Below are 21402 nucleotides of genomic sequence, written 5' to 3' on the forward strand. Positions count from 1 at the left end.
TGGGTACAGTATACACTGCTCGGGTGGTTAGGTGCACCAAAATCTCAGAAATTATAATTAAAGAATTTATTCATGTAACCAAACCCCACCTGTTACCCAAAAACCTATTTAAAAAAAAAAATCCCTGTTGTCAAGGAGCCCTTAGATTATCAACAATGACAACAATAAAGAAAACGTGTTCCAACAGGAAAATGTGCAATGCATTTTATAAACTGATCTGATTTTGACTCTTAGTCACTTTTACGTAACATATAATTAAACAATCAGATGAATTAGTCATGTATTTCCCCCACGTAATGTACCTTTACAGTCAACATCCCATAATCAGCCACTACTGGTAAGTTTTAGGAACGTATATAAAGAGAAAGAAAAGAAAAGCCTCTTGAACAAACCAACATTTGGGACAGGAATAACTAGAGAGGAACAATGGGGTTTTTCAGAGGTTTTATTTTCCTCTTAGCTCTGTGCCTGCTGCACCAGTCAAATACTTCCTTCATTAGGCTGAATAATAATGGCTTTGAAGATATTATCATTGTTATAGATCCTAGTGTGCCAGAAGATGAAAAAATAATTGAACAAATAGAGGTAAGAACAAAATGGAATATCTTTCATTAATTTTTACTTTTTTTACTATTATTTTTAATTGACATATAATTGTACATATTTATGGCATACAAAGTAATATTTCTATACATGTATACAATTTGTAAAGATCAAATCAGGGTAATTAGCATATTCAGCAACTCAAACATTTATCTTTGCATTGTGTTGGGAACATTATAATTATTCTTTTCTAGCTATTTTGAAATACACAAAAGATTATCAGTAACTTTAATTTTCCTATTGTACTATCAAATACTAGGACTTATTCTGTCTACATAACTGTGCTTTTGTACACATTAACAAACTTCTCTTCATTTCCCTTCTCTCCCCTATCCTTTGCAGCCTCTGATAAGTATCATTCTACTCTCTATCTCCATAAGATACCCTGGTTTAGTTCCTACATATGCATAAGAACATGTGGTATTTATCTCTCTGTGCCTGGCTTATTTCACTTAACATAATGTCCTCCACGCTCATCCATGCCGCCACAAATGAAGCAATTTCATTTTTTTCAGTGACTAAATAGTATTCATTTGTGTTTATATACCACACTTTATCCATTCATCTGTTGATGGACACTTGGGTTGACTTCACGTCTTGGCCATCATGAATAGTGCTACAGTAAACATGGAAGTGCAGACTGATGTCTTTTCCCTTGGGTATATACCCAGTAGTGGAATTGCTGAATCATGTGGTCATTCTATTTTTAGATTTTTAAAGAACCTCCATACTGTTTTCCATAATGGCTGTATTAATTTACATTTCCACCAATGGTATATAATAGGTCTCTTTCTGCACATCCTTGTCAGCACTTTGTTTTGTCTTTTTGATAATAACCATTCCCACTGGGCTGAGATGGTGTCTCATTCTGGTTTTGATTTGCATTTCCCTGATGATTAGTGATGTTGACCACTTTTTCATATACTTGTTGGACATTTGTTTGTCTTCTTTTGAGAAATGTCTATTCAGATCATATGCCCATTTTAAAATATTATTATTATGATTACTTTGTCTTTGAGGTTTTTGAGTTTCTTGTATATTCTGGGTAATAATCCATTGTTGGATGAATAGTTTGCAAATATTTTTCCCAAGAATTGGGATGTCGGCTAGGCACGGTGGCTCTCATGCCTTTAATCTCAACACTTTGGGAGGTCGAGGAGGGCAGATTATGAGGTCAGGATTTCGAGACCAGGCTGGCCAACATGTTGAAACTCCGTCTTTACTAAAAATACAAAAAATTAGCTGGGTGTAGTGGCACATGCCTGTAATCCCAGCTGCTCAGGAGGCTGAGGCAGGAGAATTGCTTGAACCTGGGAGGCAGAGGTTGCAGTGAGCCGAGATCACGCCATTGCACTCCAGCCTGGGCAACAGAGCAAGACTCCCTCTCTGAAAAAAAAAAAAAAAAAAAAAAAAGAATTGGGATGTCTTCTGTTTGAATTATGGAGAAGAAAACAAAGTTAATAGTTAATAATTATTATGGAAACTTCTGAGTCCTTCAGGAAGTTAAAAGCAGTGTGGTGCAGTGAGGACAATACGGTAATAGGAAGAGGGAGATGAAGGTTTTAGACAGGGTTCTACACTGTCTCACCACAAGACAGAAGACAACGCACAGGGCTCCCTGACACTGAGTTCCTTGATCTGTAAGTTAGCAGTTGGACTCATTTGTTTTTTAAAGAATTCTTTATTGAATGTTTATGACATGCTGAAGAGCAGTAAAATTTTTTTAAAGCCTCTGGCACCATGCAGTTTATCTTCTTTTCAGTGATACAGTTAATAAGTAAATGGATCACAGGTCAGATGGTAGTAGGTTGCTGTGGAGTAAAACAAATCAGGAAGGGGGAAATGGAGTGTTAGGTGGGACTGGATTGGGGGAGAATGTGGGTTGCTATTTCATGTAGGGAACTCAGAGAAGGCCTCACTGATGATGTGTCAGCAGAGACGTGAGATGAGCGAGAAAAGAGCCCATTGAAAACTAGGGGAGAAAAACAGCATGGAGGTGAGAATTCGTTTGATGTAACCAAGGAAACAGCTATGAATGAGCAGGAGGAAGCATAGAGTGAGCTGAAGTTAGAGAGGGAGCAGGGCCTAGACCACTGGAAAGACTTTGACTTTGACTCTGTGATGAAAATCCATAGGAGGATTCTGAGCAGAGATGGGTGTGTTCTCATGCATGTTCAAGAATCACTCTGACTGCAAGATTGAGGACTGTAAAGAATTTCCACTTGTCACCTATCCTCTATAAACTCTGTGGCAGCTTACTGGGGTAGAAGGACCCCAGGTAGGAAACTCTTGCAGGTGGGCAGTGATGGTGACTAGGAACAGGGAGGTTGTGGTAAAGATTGTTAAAGTCATATGATGGTTAAGATGTATAGGGGATAGGTGAGGGTAGGAAGGAAATATAATAAGAGTGAAGGAAGAATTCAAGAGTTTTGCTTGAACACTTGGATGAAACTATCATCAACTGAGAAGGGGAAGACTGTAAGTGGAGAAAATTTGGCATTTGGAAAATCAAGAGTTAGTTGGTTGGGGCTTTTGGAATTTATGTTACTTCTGAAAACATCCATGTAGATGGAGGCAGGAATCTGAATTCATGATGAAGAATGAAAATTTGGGTGTAGATAACTAGGCAAGTACAGATGGAGGAGAGAAAGGCTCCAGGACTAAATCAAGGACCCTGATTTCTGTTTCTTTCAAATATAACATTCTATGTAATATAGAGTTTGGTGGTGTAGCCACGTAAATTATTTTCCCTCTCCCTGATATCAACATATACTAATTCCTTATATTTAATTTCTCCACTACTGTGTTCTGCTGCTCATGGTTGGACCCTTCTGCATGTTTTAATTACCCAGCAGAAGGTGATAGGCATGAACTAAGTTGTAATCAAGTGATTTTGTGGCTGCCATTTGTCATTCACTCTCTATAAACTCTGTTACATCACAGAGATATTTGCTTAAAGGTACGTTTTAAATTTCATGAGAAGATAAAAACTCATTTTACTAAAGATGTTTAAAGACCAGTTAATGCAGCTAATTCTGAATGATAGGTTTTTAGTGTCCAGAGGACAGTAAATCAGTATCAAACTATTCTTCACTCAGAATTCACTATTTGAAAAAATTACTTGGATGGGCAAAAATTTTGTAAACATGGTCCTCTGTAAGTACAAGCAGAAATTCAATTGTTTACAGACATGCCCAGATTTTACAATGTTTCCTGACATTTCTCCCAGCCCTTCACAAAATCTTCACATTTAATATCTTCAAGAAACCCTGTGAAATACTATAATCCACATTTTACAGAAGAAAAAACTAAGGGTCTGAAAAAATAAATGATTTTTCTAAGATCATATTAAGTATCACAGTCAGAGGTAAGAATCGCTTCAACCGAGGAGGCAGAGGTTGCAGTGAGCCAAGATCATGCCACTGCATTCCAGCCTGGGTGACAGAGCAAGACTCTGTCTCAAAAAAATTAAAATAAAATAAAATAAAGTGCCTTTCATCCTTATATTTCCTCATGAGATAATAAGGTCTAGGGAGGGACTATTTCTTTTTTTTTTTTTTTTTTTTGAGACAGAGTCTCGCTCTGTCCCCCAGGCTGGAGTGCAGTGGTGCGATCTTGGCTCACTGCAAGCTCAGCCTCCCGGGTTCACGTCATTCTCCTGCCTCAGCCTCCCGAGTAGCTGGGATTACAGGTGCCTACCACCACACCCGGATAATTTTTTTGTATTTTTAGTAGAGACGGGGTTTCACCATGTTAGCCAGGATGGTCTCAATCTCCTGACCTCGTGATCCGCCCGCCTCAGCCTCCCAAAGTGCTGGGATTACAGTCGTGAGCCACCACACCCGGCCTTTTTTTTTTAATGTTTAAGAAAATGCAGTTTTTATCCAAAATGAGTTTGTGTACCAAATATTAATAGTTTAGCTAATCATTGTTATATTCGTTCATTATGTTATTTTTATTTCAATTCTTGCTTTTAAAAAACCCAAAAGTTTAAAAATCCTTATGAAAATCCTTATGCCTTGTCTCTTTACCTTTTTTTGTTTTGTTTTGTTTTGCTGGATAATTTTTTAATAAAGTGAGGTTTACATCACTGATATTTAAGAATGGCTATATCCACAAAAGAAAACAAACCTTTTTGGCTAAGGGGTGAGGAAGTTAGAAAAAGCATGCGAAACAGGAAACACAAGTGGGGTGAGGCGGGGCAGGAGAGGAAGGTTGCAGGCACCCCAGCTCACTCCCTGCGGCAGCACCTATGACCCTACAGATTGGGGGCCATGAATGACAGGGATTCAGATTTCTTTCGTTCTAGACTTCAGCCTAACCTTAACCTTTTGTTCCAGCACCAATCTAACAGAGCAGCACAGGCATTTCTAATCCAGTAGCAGCGCTATTTCCTCACCCAGGGCACGTGCCTGGGCTGATGGGAGACCTTCAGGAACACCACCTGTCAGAAGGCAACACGGAGGGTCTCTGAGGTCCCTGAAGACCAACTGGTGCCCGTGATCTCCAAACAGACAAATATTTGACCTTTGCCCTCAATGACATTTACATATAAATATACATAAATAAAATCCTCCATAATTTATCAAGTCTAGGAAGATGTGGCTCCCACAGTAGATTTTCTAATGACAAAAAAAAGTGTAGTAGCTGTGTGCGGTTCTTGATTTTCACCCAGGTCTCACGGTAGCACAGAACATAATGCAGAAGTATTGCACGCACATTTAAAGTAAAACGTGACACATTCACACTGTTGACAAGGACCGTAGTGATGCTCACTGCAAAAAAAAACTCTTATTTAAACCTGAAAAAAATGAAACACACCAACTACAATTGTTTAGGCTATAAAAGTTCTAATGTCGCAGCAAAGGATATTTATAGAAAAAATATACTTTTAAGAAAATAGCTGAAAAAATCTAAACACATAAGGTATTAAAAGTTTAAAAATATATATCTTAAGAAAAAATATTGCCCAAAACACTTAAAACTGAATTGTAAAAAAATTACCTGTCTAAATGTAAAGGAAGTTGATGCAGCTGCGGCTCGCCGTCCTCTACAGTGGGGGACACAAAGAGACAGGAGGGGCCCAGGGCTGTAAGGACGTCAGGACCGGCCCAGAGAGGAGAAGTCTTCCATGAGAACAGCCATCTCTGCCTGGCCCCCCACAGCGGGGAAAGTGAGTGGGACGGGCCTGGGGTTGCAGATCCCGCTGGTGATGGTCTGTTCCGGGATTTCTCAGAATCAGCAGACAGAGCAGCAAGGCTGGGCTGCTGGCGGCAGGCGCGCCCTCTACGGGAGCCAGTGCTCACGCGTCAGACACAGCTGCCACGCGTCAGACACAGCTGCGAGCGCTCAGGGCTCCGGCTCAGGTCTCCACCAGGATCTCCACAATGTGGTCCAGCTCGCCCAGATCGGACTTGCAGCTGGAGCTGGGGCCCGGGGTGACCGGAGCCAAGCCCTCGAGCCCTTCACAGGGGCCCGGCCCGGCACCCCCATCATGCCTGTCAGTACTGTGTCCAGGTTGTAGTAGGGGCTGTCCACGCCTGAAAACAGCTCTTCCATGTAGCGGGGGATTTTACTCTCCAGCGTTTCATATATCTGATCGAGTGATTTGCGAAAGCTTCCTCTGTTTTCTTGAGGGCCATCCATCTCCCAGACGCTCCTCCCTCTGCGGGTGCCTCGGCATCTGTGCTGAGGTGACTGGGCAAAGTTCAGAAACTGGGCCCTGTGCGTGGCCGTCTCCCAAGCCAGAGGCAGGACGTGCCCCCTCCTGCTCCCACGCCGCGCGGCACAGAATCTCCATGAAGACCAAGCGGTCCAGCGGCGCCCACCCTGCAGCCTGGGGTGTGCGCCATGTCCCATCCTGCGTCATCTCCTCTTGGATCTGCTGGACCATGTTGGCAATGAGGATTGAGCGGCACAGGTTGGGCTCCACAAGCATGTGGCAAAGCTGCAGCTTCACCAGGGACGTGTCCAGGAGGGACTGCCGCTGCAGGCTGTACGAGGACACCGGTCTTCAAGCCTGCCAGGGCTCCCTCCACGTCTTCCTGGTGGCCAAGACATTTCCCCTTCAGTCCTCGTGCAAACATTGTGTCTTTGAGAGAACTGTTATCTGGGTCCTGCCGTCTCGTGCATCCCACACGAAGGCCACAGAAGAGGAGAGGCAGTAGAGATCCTCTATTCCAGCAAGCTGTCGAAGCCTTTGTCACGACGATCCTTTCTGACCCGCGAGGCCGCCCGCCGGGTCCTCTGCTCAGCCGACGCCACTGCCACTGCCGCTGCCGCCCGCTTCCCACCGCTGAGGAGGAGCGCCCGCCAGCGCGGGGCCTTTACCCTTTTAAAACAATCAACTCTGCTTAGGAAACTAGTCATAGTTTCACTTCCCATAAAAAGTTTGTGTGTCGGCCGGGCGTGGTGACTCACGTCTGTAATCCCAGCACTTTGGGGGGCTGAGGCGGGTGGATCACCTGAGGTCAGGAGTTCGAGACCAGCCTGGCCAACATGGCGAAACCCTGCCTCTACTAAAAAATGCAAAAATTAGCTGGGCCCAGTGGCAGGCGCCTGTAATTCCAGCTACTCGAGAGGTCGAGGCAGGAGAATCGCTTGAACCAGGGAGGCGGAGGTTGCAGTAGGCCAAGATTGAGCCATTGAACTCCAGCCTGTGAGAGACAGAGCAAGACTCTCAAAAAAAAAAAAAAAGTTGCTCTTTTCCGGTTAGTGTGGAGGGAGAAGCCATGAGCAGCAAAGTCTCTCGCGACACCCTGTACGAGGCGGTGCCGGAAGGCCTGCACGGGAACCAGCGCAAGCGCCGCAAGTTCCTGGAGACGGTGGAGTTGCAGATCAGCTTGAAGAACTACGACCCCCAGAAGGACAAGCGCTTCTAGGGCACCGTCAGGCTTAAGTCCACTCCCCGCCCCAAGTTCTCTGTGTGTGTCCTGGGGGACCAGCAGCACTGTGACGAGGCTAAGGCCGTGGATATCCCCCACATGGACATCGAGGCGCTGAAAAAACTCAACAAGAATAAAAAACTGGTCAAGAAGATGGCCAAGAAGTATGATGCGTTTTTGGCCTCAGAGTCTCTGATCAAGCAGATTCCACGAATCCTCGGCCCAGGTCTAAATAAGGCAGGAAAGTTCCCTTCCCTGCTCACACACAACGAAAACATGGTGGCCAAAGTGGATGAGGTGAAGTCCACAATCAAGTTCCAAATGAAGGTGTTATGTCTGGCTGTAGCTGTTGTTCACGTGAAGATGACAGACGATGAGCTTGTGTATAACATTCACCTGGCTGTCAACTTCTTGGTGTCATTGCTCAAGAAAAACTGGCAGAGTGTCCGGGCCTTATATATCAAGAGCGCCATGGGCAAGCCCCAGCGCCTATATTAAGGCACATTTGAATAAATTCTATTAACAGTTAAAAAAAAAAAAAGTTTGTGTCTATGTATGACCCATAGTGTCTTCTTTTCTTTTCTTTTTTAACTTTTATTTTGGGTTCAGGGGTACATGTGAAGGTTTGTTGCATAGGTAAACTCATGCCATGGGGGTTTGTTGTACAGATTACTTCATCACCCAGGTATTAAGCCTAGTACCCAATATTGTCCTTCTGTTCCTCTCCTTCCTCCCAACCTCCACCCCCATTCTCAAGTAGACCCCAGTGTCTGTTGTTCTCTTCTTTGTGTTCATGAGTTCTCATCATTTACCTCCCATTATAAGTGAGAACATGTAGTATTTGGGTTTCTATTCCCGTGTTAGTTTGCTAAGGATAATAGCCTACAGCTCCACCCATGTTCCCGCAAAAGACATGATCTCATTCTTTTTTATGGCTGTGTAGTATTCCATGGTGTATATGTACCACTGTTTTTGTTCGTTTGTTTGTTTGTTTTGAGACAGAGTCTCTGTCTGTCACCATGCCCAGCTAATTTTTGTATTTTTAGTAGAGATGGGGTTTCACCATGTTGCACAGGCTGGTCTCGAACTCCTGATCCGAAGTGATCTGCCCACCTTGGCCTTCCAAGGTGCTGGGATTACAGGTGTGAGCCACCATGCCTGGCCCTGTACCACACTTTTTAATCCAATCTGTTATTGATGGGCATTTAGGTTGATTCCATGTCTTTGCTATTGTGAATAGTGCTGCAACAAACATTCAAGTGCATGTGTGTCTTTCTGGTAGAATGATTTATATTCCTCTGAGTGTATATCCAGTAATGGGATTGCTGGGTTGCATGGTAGTTCTGCTTTTAGCTCTTTGAGGAATCACCATACTGCTTTCCACAGTGGTTGAACTAATTTACAGTCCCATCAACAATGTATAAGTGTTCCCTTTTCTCCTCAACCTCGCAAGCATCTGTTTTTTTTATTTTTTTTATTATTTTTACTTTTTAATAATAGCCATTCTAACTGGTATGAGATGATATCTCATGGTGGACTTTTTTTGTGTTTCTTTAATGATCAGTGATACTGAGCTTTTTTCCACATGCTTGTTGGCCACATGTCTATCTTCTTTTGAAATGCATCTGTTCATGTCCTTTGCCCACTTTTTAATGCAGTTGTTTGTTTTTCTCTTGTAAATTCATTTACATTCCTTATAAATGCTGGATATTAGACCTGTGTCAGACTCATCATTTGCAAATATTTTCTTCTATTCTGTAGGTTGTCTGTTTACTCTGTTGATAGTTTCTTTTGCTGTGCACAAGCTCTTAAGTTTAATTAGATTCCACTTGTCAATTTTTGCTTTTGTTGCAATTGTTTTAGGCATCTTTGTTATAAAATCTTTGCCTATGTCCAGGATGTATTGCCTAGGCTGTCTTCTAGAGTTTTTATAGTTTTCAGTTTTACATTTAAGTCTTTAATCTTAATCTTGAGTTGATTTTTATATATGGTGTAAGGAAGGGATCCAGCTTCAATCTTCTGCATATGGCTAGCCAGTTATCCCAGCACCATTGATTTAATAGGGAATCTTTTCCCCATTGCTTGTTTTTGTCAGCTTTGTTGAAGATTAGATGGTGGTGGATGTGCAGCCTTATTTCTGGGCTCTCTATTGTGTTCTGTTGGTCTAGGCCTGTTTTTATACTAGTACCACGCTCTTTGGGTTACTGCATCCCTGTAGTATAGTTTGAATTCAGGTAACATGATGCCTCCAGTTTTGTTCTTTTTGCTTAAGATTGCCTTGTCTGTTCAGGCTCTTTTTTGTTCCATATGAATTTTAAAATAGTTTTTTTCTAGTGCTGTGAAAAATGTTGTTGGTAGTTTGATAGGAATAGCAATGAATCTATAAATTGCTTTGGGCAATACGACCATTTTAGTGATATTGATTCTTCCTATCGATGAGCATGGGATGTTTTCCATTAGTTTGTGTCTTCTCTGACACAATTTCTTTGAGCAGTGTTTTGTAATTCTCATTATAGGAATATTTCACCTCTCTGGTTAGCTGTATTCCTAGGTATTTTATTCTTTTAGTGGCAATTGTGAATGGTATTGCCTATTTGATTCAGCTTTGGACTTGGCTGTCATTGGTGTATAGGAAGGCTAGTGATTTTTGTACATTGATTTTGTACCCTGAAACTTTGCTGAAGCTATTTATCAGCTGAGGGAGCTTTTGGGCTGAGAGTGTGGGGTTTTCTAGATACAGAATTATGTCATAATCAAACAGGGATAGTTTGACTCCCTCTCTTCCTATTTGGATGCCCTTTATTTATTTCTCTTTCCTGATTGCTCTGGCCAGGACTTCCAATATTAAGTTGAATAGGAGTGGTGAGAGACAGCATCCTTGTCTTGTGCCAGTTTTCAAAGAGAATGCTTCCAGCTTTTGCCCATTCAGTATAATGTTGGCTGTGGGTTTGTTATAGATGGCTCTCATTATTTTGAGGTATTTTTCTTCAATACCTATTTTATTGCGGTGTTGAATTATATTGAAAACCTTTTCTCTACCTCCTGAGATAATCATGTGGTTTTTGTCTTTAGTCCTGTTTATGTGATGAATCACTTTTATTGATTTGTGTATGTTGAACCAATCTTGCGTCCTGGGGATGATGCTTACTTGATCACGGTGGATTTGCTTTTTGATGGGCTGCTGGATTCGGTTTGCCAGTATTTTGTTGAGAATTTTTGCATCAATGTTCATAAAGGATATTGGCCTGAAGTTTTCTTTTTTTGTTGGGTCTCTGTCAGGTTTTCATATCAGGTTGATACTGGCCTCACAGAATGAGTTGGAGAGGATCCCTCCTCCTCAAATTTTTGGAATAGTTTCAGTAGGAATGGTACGAGCTCTTCTTTGTACATCTGGTAGAATTTGGCTGTGAATCCATAAGATCCTGGGCTTTGTTTGTTTTTTGTTTGTAGGCTGTTTATTACTAATTCAATTTAGGAACTTGTTATTGGTCTGTTCAGGGAATCAATTTCTTCCTGGTTCAGTCTTGGGAGATGTATGGGTCCAGGAATTTATCCATCTCTTCTAGGTTTTCTAGTTTGTGTGCTTAGAGGTGTTCATAGCAGTTTCTGATAGTTATTTTTATTTCTGAGGGGTCATCATTAACATTCCCTTCATTATTTCCAATTCTGTTTATTTGGACCTTCTCTCTTTTCTTATTAGTCTAGCTGGTAGCTGGTGGCATATATAGCTTATAAATTTTTTCAAAAAATTAGATCCTGGATTTGTTGATCTTTTGAATGGTTTTTTGTGTCTCAATTTCCTTCAGTTCAGCTCTGATTTTGATTATTTCTTGTCTTCTGCTAGCTTTGGGGTTGATTTGTTGTTGCTCCTCTAAGTCCTTCAGTTGTAATGTTAGGTTGTTAATTTCAGATCTTTCTAACTTTTTGATGTGGGTATTTAATGCTATAAATTTCCCTCTTAAAACTGTCTTAGCTGTGTCCCAGGGATTCTGATATGTTGTATGTTTGTTCTCATTAGTTTCGAAGAACATCTTGATTTCTGCTTTAATTTTATTATTTACCAAAACAAAAGTCATTCAGGAGCATGTTGTTTAATTTCCATGTAATTGCATGGTTTTTAGTGATGTTCTTATTCTTGAATTCTATTTTTATTGTGCTGTGGTTTGTGAATGTGTTCAGTATGATTTCGGTTCTTTTGCATTTGCTGAGAATTGTTTTATGTCCAATTATGTGGTTGAGTTTAGAGTATGTGCCATGTGGTGATGAAAAGAATGTGTATTCTGTTGTTATGGGGTGGAGAGTTCTGTATAGGTCTATTGGATCCATTTGGTCCAATGTTGAGTTCAGGTCCTGAATATCTTTGTTAATTTTCTGCCTCAGTGAAGTTTCCCACTATTATTGAGTGGGAGTCTATGTCTCTTTTTACATCTCTAAGAACTTGCTTTATGAATTTGGGTGCTCCTTTGTTGGGCATATATATATTTAGAATAGTTAGAGCTTCTTGTTAAAATGAACCCTTTACCATTATGTAATGCCTTTCTTTGTCTTTTTTTTATCTTTGTTGGTTGAAGTCTGTTTTGTCTGAAATTAGGATTACAACCCCTGCTTTTTTCTATTTTGCATTTGCTTGGTAGGTTTTCTCCATCTTTTTATTTTGAGCCTATGGGTGTCATTATGCCTTTATGAGATGATTCTCTTAAAGATAACATACCATTGGGTCTTGCTTTTTTATTCAGCTTGCCACTCTGTGCCTTTTAAGTGGGGCATTTAGCCCATTTATATTGAAAGTTAATATAGATATGTGTGGATTTGATCTTGTCATTGTTTTGTTGGCTAGATATTATGTTGACTTGTTTGAGTGACACTGGTCTGTGTGTCTGGCTTTATAGTGACACTTGTCTGTGCGTCTAAGTCTGTTTTTGTATTAGCTGGTAGCAGTCTTTCCCTTCTATAGTTAGTGCTTCTTTCAAGATCTCTTGTAAGGCAGGTCTGGTGGTAATGAATTTCCTTTGACAAGGAAACTTAGTTTGGCTGGATATGAAATTCTTGGTTGAAGATTATTTTATTTAAGAATGCTGAATAAAGGCCCCAGTATTAGTCCATTCTTATGCTGCTAATAAAGACATGCCTGAGACTGGGTAATTTATAAAGGAAAAGGTTTAATTAACTCACAATTCAGCATGGCAGGGAGGCCTCAGGAAACTTACAATCATGGCAGAAGAGGAAGCAAACATGTCCTTCACATGGCAGCAGGAAGGAGAAGTATGAGAGCTGAGCTAAGGGGGAAGCCCCTTATGAAACCATCAGATCGTGTGAGAACTTACATCATGAGAACAGGATGGGGAAAACCACCCCCATGATTCAATTATCTCCACCTTGTCCCTTCCACAACACGTGGGGATTATGGGAACTACAATTCAAGATGAGATTTGGATGGGGACACAGCCAAACCATATCAGCTTCCAATGTCTTCTGGCTTGTAGGGTTTCAGCTCAGAGGTCCACTGTTAGCCTGACGGGGTTCCCTTTGCAGGTGATCTGCCCTTTTCTCTCTAGCTGCCTTTAGCACTCTTTTTTCTTTTTCATTTCAACCTTGGAAAATCTGATGATTGTGTCTTGGGGATGATCTTCTTGTGTAAAGTCTTGCAGGAATTCTCTATATTTCCTAAATTTGACTGTTGCCCTCCTAGCAAGGTTGGGGAAGTTTTCATAGATGATATGCTGAAATACGCTTTCCAAGTAGTTTGCTTTCTCCTGGGAGGAACTATTTTTCTTATTTGTCCTTGTATGTGAGTTTATAGTTCTGAATATAAGGTGATATTATTTTCATGTAGGTGGTAGAGCAACAGCTGTGTAATCAAAGTTTTGCCTCTACTATGGATTTTTTTTCATCACACCTCCCACCCACACAGGCTCCCAACCTAGCTGCTTCTGCTAAGGTTGGGATGAGAAACCTCTTCAATGACCCATTTCTATAGAGTGTCCTCCTCAGTTTGCATCAACTAAGCCTGTTTTCTACTAAGATTTCTTATAAATAGTAATGATATCAAACAGTTTTAAGATTGCCTGTTTGTAGAGGACTTTATATCTGATTCCATCTCTATGCCAACCATACTGATAGATAGTAATAGTCCATTGAAGGATGAGGAAACTGAGATTTGGAGCATTGCATAAATCAACCAAGATCTGTCACCCAGAAGATACTAACATTAGTATTAGAATCACGTAAATGACTCCAAAGTCCGTGTACATATTCCTATTAATCAGTTCCTCTTAATGCCAAATACAAGCATTTGCCTTTTAAGGCAGGATTATAGAAGACTGAGGAGGCTTTCAACGTGCAGGATTAAGTGACGGTTTGGGGATGACAGGTGGCAGAGTTAGAATAATGAGGCAGAGACCCTGCTCATCAGTCTGTTGCTTTTCTGTCCACTCTCAAGTTGGGAAATGCCTGTCACAAAACCCTGCTAATTTAGTTCACTCTAACTTCACCATCCTCACACAGTTTTTCCTTCAATGACAGGATATGGTGACTACAGCTTCTACGTACCTCTTTGAAGCCACAGAAAAAAGATTTTTTTTCAAAAATGTATCTATATTAATTCCTGAGAATTGGAAGGAAAATCCTCAGTACAAAAGGCCAAAACATGAAAACTATAAACATGTAAGTGTCAAAATATTCTCTTAAAAAATTATATTTTCTGATATTACCCATTTTTGCCACAAATTATTTAAGGGTCTTTCTAACTGAATATTATCTTTTTTATTTTTGATGTTTAACAATCTTTTTCAACATTCTCAGGCTGATGTTATAGTTGCACCACCTACGCTCCCAGGTAGAGATGAACCATACACCAAGCAGTTCACAGAATGTGGAGAGAAAGGCGAATACATTCACTTCACCCCTGACCTTCTACTTGGAAAAAAACAAAATGAATATGGACCACCAGGTAGAAATTTTGGTTAAAAAATAATTTTGCAGTGATTTCAGCATACAACTTTTTATGCAGGTTAAGTGTGCAGGCCATGGGGCCAAAGTCCCTAGAATCAAATCCTGGCTCCCCTACTTACTAGCTGTATGTGACCTTAAACAAGTGACCTACTGTCTCTGTGGTTATTCCCTACAAAATGGCAAAAAGAGGAGTTTCTACCTTGTAAAATATTTGTTCTACATTAAACTAGAGAATCCAGATAAATGTACTCAGTACAGTGTCTACAAAAATATAAACAGAAAAACAATAATAAATGTTTTTCTTAAGGCATGCTTTTCAGATTTTAATTTTTCCACTTCTCCATAGCTGGATATTAACAAATAACCGGTAAGCTACATGAAAGCCAGATGTATAGTAAGTTGGAAAGAGTCATGTTGCCAGTTACTGGTCAAGAGAAAACACTCCTAGGCTATCAGTTGCTGATAATATCAATCTATTTCATTGAAACAGATGACATTGTCAGTAATTGATCATTTTGACCTATAAAAATGGCAATGTCATCTAGTTCAATCTAAATGTTAAAATAATTTGTCAAAACAACAAAAGTGCACTTTACAGAGAAAAATGCAAATCATTGTTAAAGGAGGGCTCTACACATGTGTCACTATTAAATGGGAACCTTCCTGAATCCCCATGCCCCAGAATCACCCCCTTCTATTCCTGTTCATTGAACACTCGTTAAGTCTCTTGTCTGCCAAACATTCAGCTAGATCTGGTCCTATTCATTATCTGGACCAGTTCCCCTCTCCAGTCTTGAAAGTTCCATCATCTCCTCATGTCCCAATCTTACCTCTTCCCCGTCATTATCTTGACCACGTTTGTTTTCCTTGGCACCTCTAATCCTTTGTGCCCTTTTAGTTATACTTTCTTTTCACCTGGCATGTCCAGCAAAGTCAGTCATTTCAACTACAAGTATAAATAGCTCAATTCTCTCACCACTCTTATCCTTATGTTTCATTCAATTTACTAAATCTTCTGAATTTTCCATCTTCTTTGTTCTTAGCTCTTGTTACGTTTTGAAGAATGTTGAAGAAAATTATAAAACTAAGTGACATGATTATAAAAACACACTTTCCAAGCTCAGTGAAGCACTCAAACCTACTCAACAATATTTTTACTCAGCTCTTCTCAACTCTCTTTCTCAATTCCTATAGCAGCTGTTCTAAAACTTCTACCATTTTTCTCAAGATCTCCAGGCACTCTTCTCAATCCCATCAATTAATGTCCTGATTGATAAAACAGAGGTCTCTACATTCTTCCTCTCTATTTCTAAACTTATTACCACCTACACCTTCTCTACCTGCACCTTTCTTAGAACAGAAAGGCCTCTCCAATTTCTAAGCTCAATGTCCCCATTATCTGTTATTGATTTTTCCCATATCCCACACCTCAACACTATTCTATTACTGACAGGTCACCCCTTCTTCTTAGACAGATCTTTCTTCCTTTTCACAAATGCATAATGTGATATACACGTTTGTGTAAAAAACTCACATTCCTCAATATCCTAAAAAACAATAAGGTTTTAGGATAAATAAGATTAGTAAGAGAGCTCTCAAAATCTATGCAATTTTGTAATAATCATGATAACAGCACCAACAAACAATAGATCATTTAGATCACCCAGGCAAGCAATGCAGTATGGCTAGAGGCTCCCATAGCACATATTAAAAGTACACACACACACACAACACACACACACATGGTGCAAGGAGGGGGAGAGAGAAATGTTACTAGAAATAGAAACAGAGATAGCTGGAAATAAGACAATGATGTAGACAGGAATGGAATTCTAAGTCAAAAGGGCTGCTTTTAAGGTGGGCATGGGAGGCAGGGAAACATGAGAAGGAATCAAGTCTGAGTGGACTCTGAGAAGGCAGCCAGGTACAAGGAGTTTTAAATTTTTCTTAACACGCACCAAATTCCTACTGCAATAGCTGATATGAGGGCTTTTTCCTTTCCTACTGAAGGTTCTAATTCTGCTCCCACAAACCTGGTTCCATTTGCCTAGGAAACCTGAAACCAGTGTTTTTAAAGTGCATTATGTAGAAGAGTAACTTAGGGACCTTGTTAATATGCAGCTTCTGATTCTGTAAGCAAAGGGTGGCCTGAAGATTCTGCATTTGTAACTAGCTCCCAGGTGATGCTGATAGATATGGTCCAGAACCACAGTTTGAATAGCAAAGACTTTAAAAAGAAACATGACGGCTGGGCACGGTGGCTGACGTCTGTAATCCCAGCACTTTAGGACATTGAGGTGGGCGGATCACAAGGTCGGGAGTTCGACACCAGCCTGGCCAACGTGGTGAAACCCCATGTCTACTAAAAATACAAAAAAATAGCCGAGCGTGGTGGCAGGTGCCTGTAATCTCAGCCACTCGGGAGGCTGAGGCAAGAGAATCACTTGAACCCAGGAGGCGGAGGTTACAGTGAGCTGAGATCGTGCCATTGCACACTCCAGCCCAGGCGACAGTGCAAGACTCCATCTTAAAAGAAAAAAAAGAAACATGACTTCTTCCTACTGTGGTGTATTTTCCTCCCATTTTCAGATTCATATGAGGTCGTTTGAGCTACAGAAACACGCCTTACAGCAGAAGAGACTTTATTTCCAATCTTTCCTTCTCCATCTCTGTTTCCTCTGAAGTTTTTCCCAACATTGCTAAAATGAAAGTTCTACTTTCCTTCTTTCAGCATCTCAAGCTGTGGATTTACTTTTATTCTTCCATTTATTGTGAAATTCTTATTAAAAAAATTTTTTATTTGAACTCCCGCTCTCAAAATTTCCCCAAGTGAAGGACTAAATCTCACACATCTTTATACTTTTTAATACCTAGTATTGCATTGAATATACATATAATTAATAATTGTTTCATATAATTAATGCTTATGTGTCTAAGTACCATAAATGAATTCCTTCATTTTAACATCCTCATGGCTATAATTTGGAGAACCATAAACCATTGTACTAAGACTTTTTACCACCAAGAACCAAAACACAAATCCCAGTCCACTCGGCCCATAGCATATCTTCCCTTATTGTTTCATTGATTTAACATGTTGTGGAATAAGAAGATAATATATTACATAATATTGTATAATATAATGTAATTTAATGCAATAGGCTTTTTTATACACCGAAATATAAATGTTGGTAGTTGTTGAAAACCGAAATCTAAATGTATTTTATAATTGAAAGAGAAGCTTCTTAAAATATTATGATAGAAAATGTGTCACTTGGATTATGATCATGTATTTGAAATGCTTTCCCACAGGCAAACTGTTTGTCCATGAGTGGGCTCATCTCCGGTGGGGCGTGTTTGATGAGTACAATGAAGATCAGCCTTTCTACAGTGCTAAGTCAAAAAAAATCGAAGCAACAAGGCATGGCTATTTAAATTTTCTAAACTGACTTCAGGCTTTTATCCGTTCTTATTTTCCTACTTTGATTTCTTCCAAAATCATTCTTAATGCAGACAATATGTCACAAAACAATGCTTTTATTTTTTTTAGAAAGTGTATCTTTAAGTAGTTAATTGCTATTTAAAACATACATAATTTCAATGGCAAGCATTCAGTTGACAATTTAACATATTTTATACCTCTCTACCATAGCTTCCAGAACTCACTTGCATTGAAGTTGGGCGTGTAAATGGATACACAATATGCTGGGATAAGATCAAAGTTATTTACATTACACGAGAATGCACAAACATGGTTAAGTAGTGCTAAATGTGGACTGAGTAAGAAATCAAGCAGCTCCAAGGAGCAAAGCAGGAACTTCTTGGAGATTTATAAAGGTTATTTTATAATGCCATCTAGCATCACAGTTAATAATAGACTCTCCTTTTGATTCTGTGATCAAAAGAGCAAAATAGTTGGGAAGAATCAGTTTAAAATTAAAATTGGTGCTATCACCTCATCAATGTAGATGTCCTCCTGGGGCTTGTGACTTGACACTAATGTGAGAACTGAAAGGTATATGATTTCAATCACGGTCCTTCCTCTGCCCCATTGCACCAATTTTCAGGCACATCTTTTAGAGAGTATTACATTTATTGCATTTGTTTATGTCGTATTCCCCTTAGATGTATAACTGCTGCTGCAGAATATTCATCATGATTTTCCACATAGATAGTTTCATCATGTCCACCTAGTTTGGGAGCAATAGAAGCATCGACATATTTATGAGACTCTCTAAATAGCTGAATAAAAGCTATTCATCATTTCCTGAATTTCAACTGAAAGCCTATTGAAAAGACAAAATATGTTCACATCTCAGCATATTTGTTGTAATCACTGCCACTTGTGGTCAATAACATGCCATAAAACATATGTCTGAAATGTCTCCATCATTTTTTATTCTACCATGGGATTCTTGGCAGCACCTCATCTTTGCTTCCAATCACATTTCCCTTTGGATAAAAATGCTGTTTGAGTAATAAGAACATTTGTGTCTATCCCATGTACTGTTTTTTGGGAATATTTTCTTTGGGAGAAAATCTACAAAGAACTTCAAGCTAAAGTGGTACTCAGAGTAAATTGTCTCAAAAGTTCTCTTATCCAGGTCCCTATAGCATATTTACCACCAAAAGTCCAGCGGGAGAGATGTCTAAGCTTTAATACAAGGAGAGAACTCATCAGAGGAGAGAACTCAACCATTATGTTTATCTGGAGGCCCCACTTAAAATTTCCCTCTAGAATTTCTTAAAAAATAGATAATTACTTTGACTGGAACCCTTAAACTCTACAGCCAGGATAGGAAGTACATGGTACCATAGAAGAATAAACATCTCGATATAAAGGTCATCATGAATAGAACCACTTAATGTTTCTGTTAAGTGTTAATGATTCAGTTGCCTCAAAGATTAACTGTCATATATTTTCAGGTGTTCTGCAGGTATCTCTGGTAGAAATAGAGTTTATAAGTGTCAAGGAGGCAGCTGTCTTAGTAGAGCATGCAGAATTGATTCTACAACAAAACTGTATGAAAAAGATTGTCAATTCTTTCCTGATAAAGTGCAAACAGAAAAAGCATCCATAATGTTTATGCAAAGTATTGATTCTGTAAGTATGCTGATAATTGCTTCCAGAATTTATAATCAAATGACATATTGTCATGTTTTTAAAGTATCTGTTCAGGTGACCTGAGGATTACATATATTGATATAGAGTTCTTTGAACACTGGCTAACACATAGTATGTGCTGAACTAGTGCTATCTAGTGTTATCTATTATTACTGTTACCATTATTCTTATTATGGTAAATCTACCTTATTGTAATATTGATGCTCAGTAAATGATATTTCATTCAACAAACAACATATCTGCAGAAGACATTTTAAATTTTTCAGGTTTGTACTTTGATTTTTAAATGCATGGCATATTAAAATTATTTTTTATTTTATTAACCTTTTAGGTTGTTGAATTTTGTAATGAAAAAACCCATAATCAAGAAGCTCCAAGCCTACAAAACATAAAGTGCAATTTTAGAAGTACATGGGAGGTGATTAGCAATTCTGAGGATTTTAAAAACACCATACCCATGGTGACACCACCTCCTCCACCTGTCTTCTCATTGCTGAAGATCAGTCAAAGAATTGTGTGCTTAGTTCTTGATAAGTCTGGAAGCATGGCGGTAGGTTCAGTTTTTCTGGATATAGGGATGTGGGATATTTGAAGATCCAAGAACACGCTGAACTCTGTCTGCACCTAGACTGTTCTAAATTGCACGGTGGCATAAAGTACCATCACTGCCCATGATCATGACTTCAAGATACTGGAGCAAAATACCATAGTAAAAGAAAGATGCCAATATAATTAAAAATACCTAGTCCAAGGGTCACTTCCTCCTTGGATTCCTCCAGAAAATGGACTGGGCTTCTAGGCTGGTTAAAGCCCTTCTACTGTTTCCCAACAATGTCCTGCGCATACCTCTGTTAACTGTATATTATATTTATGTTACACATTTCTCTTCCACTAGCCTAGGAGATCATCTAGGACTTGGAACCATGTCTTATTCATCTTTATCCCCATTTCCTAGAATAAAGTTAATCATATGGGGTAATCAATAAATAATTGTTGAAATGAATGGACAGCAAACAAGTGGGTGCAATGTGATAAGAAACCAGAAGGATGGCACATTTAAGGCATAGCAAAGCATGCTGAAGAACAGGAATAAGGTCTTCAGCAAATGAGGGAGGTATTAAAAAGGGCAGAGAATGATAGAGCGAAGGAATTGAGCCACAACAATGCAGGTAGTGGAGACACCATGTAAAATGAAGATGTAGAAGTTTCTCATTGTGATTTGGTTCAGAGAGTTCAGAAGGAAATTTGGGCATAAATTGGCGGGGAGTAAAACAGATCACTATGGTGATAAGGACTGGAGAAGACAGATGCATGAAGAAGCCTACACCTTAGACAATCCCCTCCGAAAGAGGGCTGGGTCCTCAGGGTTACCAAAGAGCCAATTCAATTAACCCATTGGTGGAAAGGGGGCAGGGAGAGGTTAGGAACAGAAGGAGAAAGTGGGAAGATAGGGCCTTGGCCTCTCCAAACTTAAAATGAAGCTTGGGTAAGTATTACCTTTTGGGCAGTCTAGTTTCCAGTGGATGGAGTGATTCCAGTCTCTGGTTGGAGTCTGCAATAGTCTGATTTGATTTATAGGCTTGGGGGTATGGTTTTATCTGAAGACAACAAGCACAGGAGCTCCCAAGAGTAATTAGACAGTCTCTAAGATGTGTATCCTCACCCCAATTTCAATGCAATCCCCACCCTACCTTCCACCTCTTACTTGGATACTTAGCAGTCAAGAATCAATTGTAAATAAAAACCTGTGCTCCTTACTATACAATATGTGTCCCATAATACACACCACCATTTTTTAAATTTTATCAATTAAAAATTTGATAATTGCTTTCTTTAACA

The 21402-nt window shown here is 39.7% G+C and overlaps 1 protein-coding gene and 2 pseudogenes across 1 annotated transcript in view; 2 read left to right on the forward strand and 1 right to left on the reverse strand.

Moving 5' to 3' along the window:
- The first annotated feature begins 426 nt into the window (after positions 1–426).
- CLCA4 (chloride channel accessory 4) overlaps positions 427–21402 on the forward strand; it is a 34274-nt gene continuing 13298 nt past the window's right edge. Inside the window, exons 1-6 of the mRNA XM_063624310.1 lie at positions 427–585; positions 14010–14150; positions 14289–14436; positions 17751–17859; positions 19365–19542; positions 19895–20113. Of these exons, the coding sequence (XP_063480380.1) occupies positions 427–585; positions 14010–14150; positions 14289–14436; positions 17751–17859; positions 19365–19542; positions 19895–20113 (954 nt within the window). The remainder of the gene's footprint in view (positions 586–14009; positions 14151–14288; positions 14437–17750; positions 17860–19364; positions 19543–19894; positions 20114–21402) is intronic.
- On the reverse strand, positions 5934–6808 carry LOC134734621 (cell division cycle-associated protein 4-like; annotated as a pseudogene).
- Positions 7305–8028, forward strand: LOC134733714 (large ribosomal subunit protein uL1-like; annotated as a pseudogene).

This window comes from Symphalangus syndactylus, chromosome 12 (assembly GCF_028878055.3).
Source record: "Symphalangus syndactylus isolate Jambi chromosome 12, NHGRI_mSymSyn1-v2.1_pri, whole genome shotgun sequence".
Classification (NCBI taxonomy): Eukaryota; Metazoa; Chordata; class Mammalia; order Primates; family Hylobatidae; genus Symphalangus; species Symphalangus syndactylus.